The 2,891-nt window shown below is 42.5% G+C and overlaps 1 protein-coding gene across 1 annotated transcript in view; it reads left to right on the forward strand.

Annotated features, from left to right (window-relative positions):
• Nucleotides 1-2,891, forward strand: part of LOC103516288 (eukaryotic translation initiation factor 3 subunit C) — a 35,763-nt gene that overhangs the window by 29,688 nt on the left and 3,184 nt on the right. The window contains exons 20-21 of the mRNA XM_026828724.1: nucleotides 5-94; nucleotides 2,131-2,334. Of these exons, the coding sequence (XP_026684525.1) occupies nucleotides 5-94; nucleotides 2,131-2,334 (294 nt within the window). The remainder of the gene's footprint in view (nucleotides 1-4; nucleotides 95-2,130; nucleotides 2,335-2,891) is intronic.

The following is a 2,891-nucleotide window of genomic DNA, read 5'->3' on the forward strand; positions in this document are numbered from 1 at the left end:
AAAGAGAATGCCTCGGGCTTTTAGTAAAGCCATGCGACAGGGTAACTGGGCAAACTGCGTCAACTTTATCATCAATGATAAGATGAACGCTAAGGTATGTTTGAATCAGAGTTAGGTGGCAGAGAATGCCTCGGGCTTTTAGTAAAGCCATGCGACAGGGTAACTGGGCAAACTGCGTCAACTTTATCATCAATGATAAGATGAACGCTAAGGTATGTTTGAATCAGAGTTAGGTGGCAGAGAATGCCTCGGGCTTTTAGTAAAGCCATGCGACAGGGTAACTGGGCAAACTGCGTCAACTTTATCATCAATGATAAGATGAACGCTAAGGTATGTTTGAATCAGAGTTAGGTGGCAGAGAATGCCTCGGGCTTTTAGTAAAGCCATGCGACAGGGTAACTGGGCAAACTGCGTCAACTTTATCATCAATGATAAGATGAACGCTAAGGTATGTTTGAATCAGAGTTAGGTGGCAGAGAATGCCTCGGGCTTTTAGTAAAGCCATGCGACAGGGTAACTGGGCAAACTGCGTCAACTTTATCATCAATGATAAGATGAACGCTAAGGTATGTTTGAATCAGAGTTAGGTGGCAGAGAATGCCTCGGGCTTTTAGTAAAGCCATGCGACAGGGTAACTGGGCAAACTGCGTCAACTTTATCATCAATGATAAGATGAACGCTAAGGTATGTTTGAATCAGAGTTAGGTGGCAGAGAATGCCTCGGGCTTTTAGTAAAGCCATGCGACAGGGTAACTGGGCAAACTGCGTCAACTTTATCATCAATGATAAGATGAACGCTAAGGTATGTTTGAATCAGAGTTAGGTGGCAGAGAATGCCTCGGGCTTTTAGTAAAGCCATGCGACAGGGTAACTGGGCAAACTGCGTCAACTTTATCATCAATGATAAGATGAACGCTAAGGTATGTTTGAATCAGAGTTAGGTGGCAGAGAATGCCTCGGGCTTTTAGTAAAGCCATGCGACAGGGTAACTGGGCAAACTGCGTCAACTTTATCATCAATGATAAGATGAACGCTAAGGTATGTTTGAATCAGAGTTAGGTGGCAGAGAATGCCTCGGGCTTTTAGTAAAGCCATGCGACAGGGTAACTGGGCAAACTGCGTCAACTTTATCATCAATGATAAGATGAACGCTAAGGTATGTTTGAATCAGAGTTAGGTGGCAGAGAATGCCTCGGGCTTTTAGTAAAGCCATGCGACAGGGTAACTGGGCAAACTGCGTCAACTTTATCATCAATGATAAGATGAACGCTAAGGTATGTTTGAATCAGAGTTAGGTGGCAGAGAATGCCTCGGGCTTTTATTTCGCACCGGTTTGATCTTTACGCTTTCTTTTCCCACCTACTATCCTATTATAAGGAAAGCAATGTATTGCTATTTGAACGCAATGCTATGGTAATAATATTTTTGGTTTGTGTGTTTATTCCGCTAAGACTCCCGAACACACGAAGGGATTTGCTCAATTCGTTCGCTAATTTTTATATTCAATTAAGCGCTTGTTGGGAATTCCGTAGATGCTTTTGTTTTCGATTACCCAATTTAATTCACTAAAGTGCGTCAACATCAGATATGTTGTAATGTTTGGGCCCCAATTCAACATCAAATTGTCATCATTGCACTTGAAGAAAAAGTTTTTTTTCTTCGACTTTCTTTTGAGTGACAGGGTTCTCCTGGAGGAGATCTTCCATCCAATTACACACACGGGAACTAAACTTGGTTCCAGAAAGCGAAGAGAGAAGGAAAACGGAATAGGCCGATAGGAGAAAGTGAGCCGTTCCGAGAACGAACTTTATCTGTTAAAGATAAAATCCGTCCCTTGCGGGAATCGAAGAAAGAGTGGATTGGAACACATCACATTAAGATTTCCTTGCCCTTGGGATCAATAAATCAGTTGCGCTTACTTGGGCCATGTTTCAAAGTCCTAGAGCAGAAAAAATGAGGACCAACGAAATTTTTCTTTTTCTTCTACGTCTTTTAGATCTCGAGATAAATCGATTAAAAAAATGCCGGTAAATCGTGAACTTTGACGTCACGGCATACGCTCCCGTAGGCGATGACGTACGTTTATTCTAAGCAAGTTGTTTAAATTAATTTCTCTCTGTTGTTGTTCAGGTGTGGGATTTGTTCTACGAGTCGAGCGGTGTGCGAGATATGCTCACCCGTCTCATCAAGGAAGAAGCACTGCGTACCTATCTGTTCACATTCTCTCATGTCTACTCCTCCATATCTATCAGTACTCTGGCGCAGATGTTTCAAATGGAACAGGGCTCTGTACACTCCATCATATCCAAGATGATCATCAATGAAGAACTCATGGTAAGTGCTAGTTCCGATCCAAAATCCAATGAGAAAATTTTGAACATGAAGAGTGGATTGGAACACATCACATTAAGATTTCCTTGCCCTTGGGATCAATTTAAAATTGAAAAATAATCGGGGCAAATTTCATAAAAAAATATGTTTTGAAACAAACGAACTGACAGAGTTAAGAGCCAGCGGTGAAGGCACGTTCATTGCACCATTTTCCCCATGGAACAGTGAAGTGAAGCAACGTTTCGCGTGGTTGGTATGTGGATGGGTGACCATCTGAGCAATCGCTTACTACTGTCTCTTCCCGACCTTACTCTCTGAGGTTCATGTCTCCTATAACCCCTGTTGCCAAAAACCTTAACATTTCTACAGGAACGTTAAACCCCTAGAGTCCTAGAGGTATGCCCATACATAGTCGACTAAACCGTCCACACTGCCTCGACAACATAGATTTATCTCGTCGATCGACGACCCATCGATTATGTTTGGACACACGTTAATAATAACAACAAGCTGGGTCCGTCCCTCCGGGAATTTTTTAGCCCGTAGTTTATTCGATCGTG

This window comes from Diaphorina citri, unplaced genomic scaffold (assembly GCF_000475195.1).
Source record: "Diaphorina citri unplaced genomic scaffold, Diaci psyllid genome assembly version 1.1 scaffold1536, whole genome shotgun sequence".
Taxonomy (NCBI): Eukaryota; Metazoa; Arthropoda; class Insecta; order Hemiptera; family Psyllidae; genus Diaphorina; species Diaphorina citri.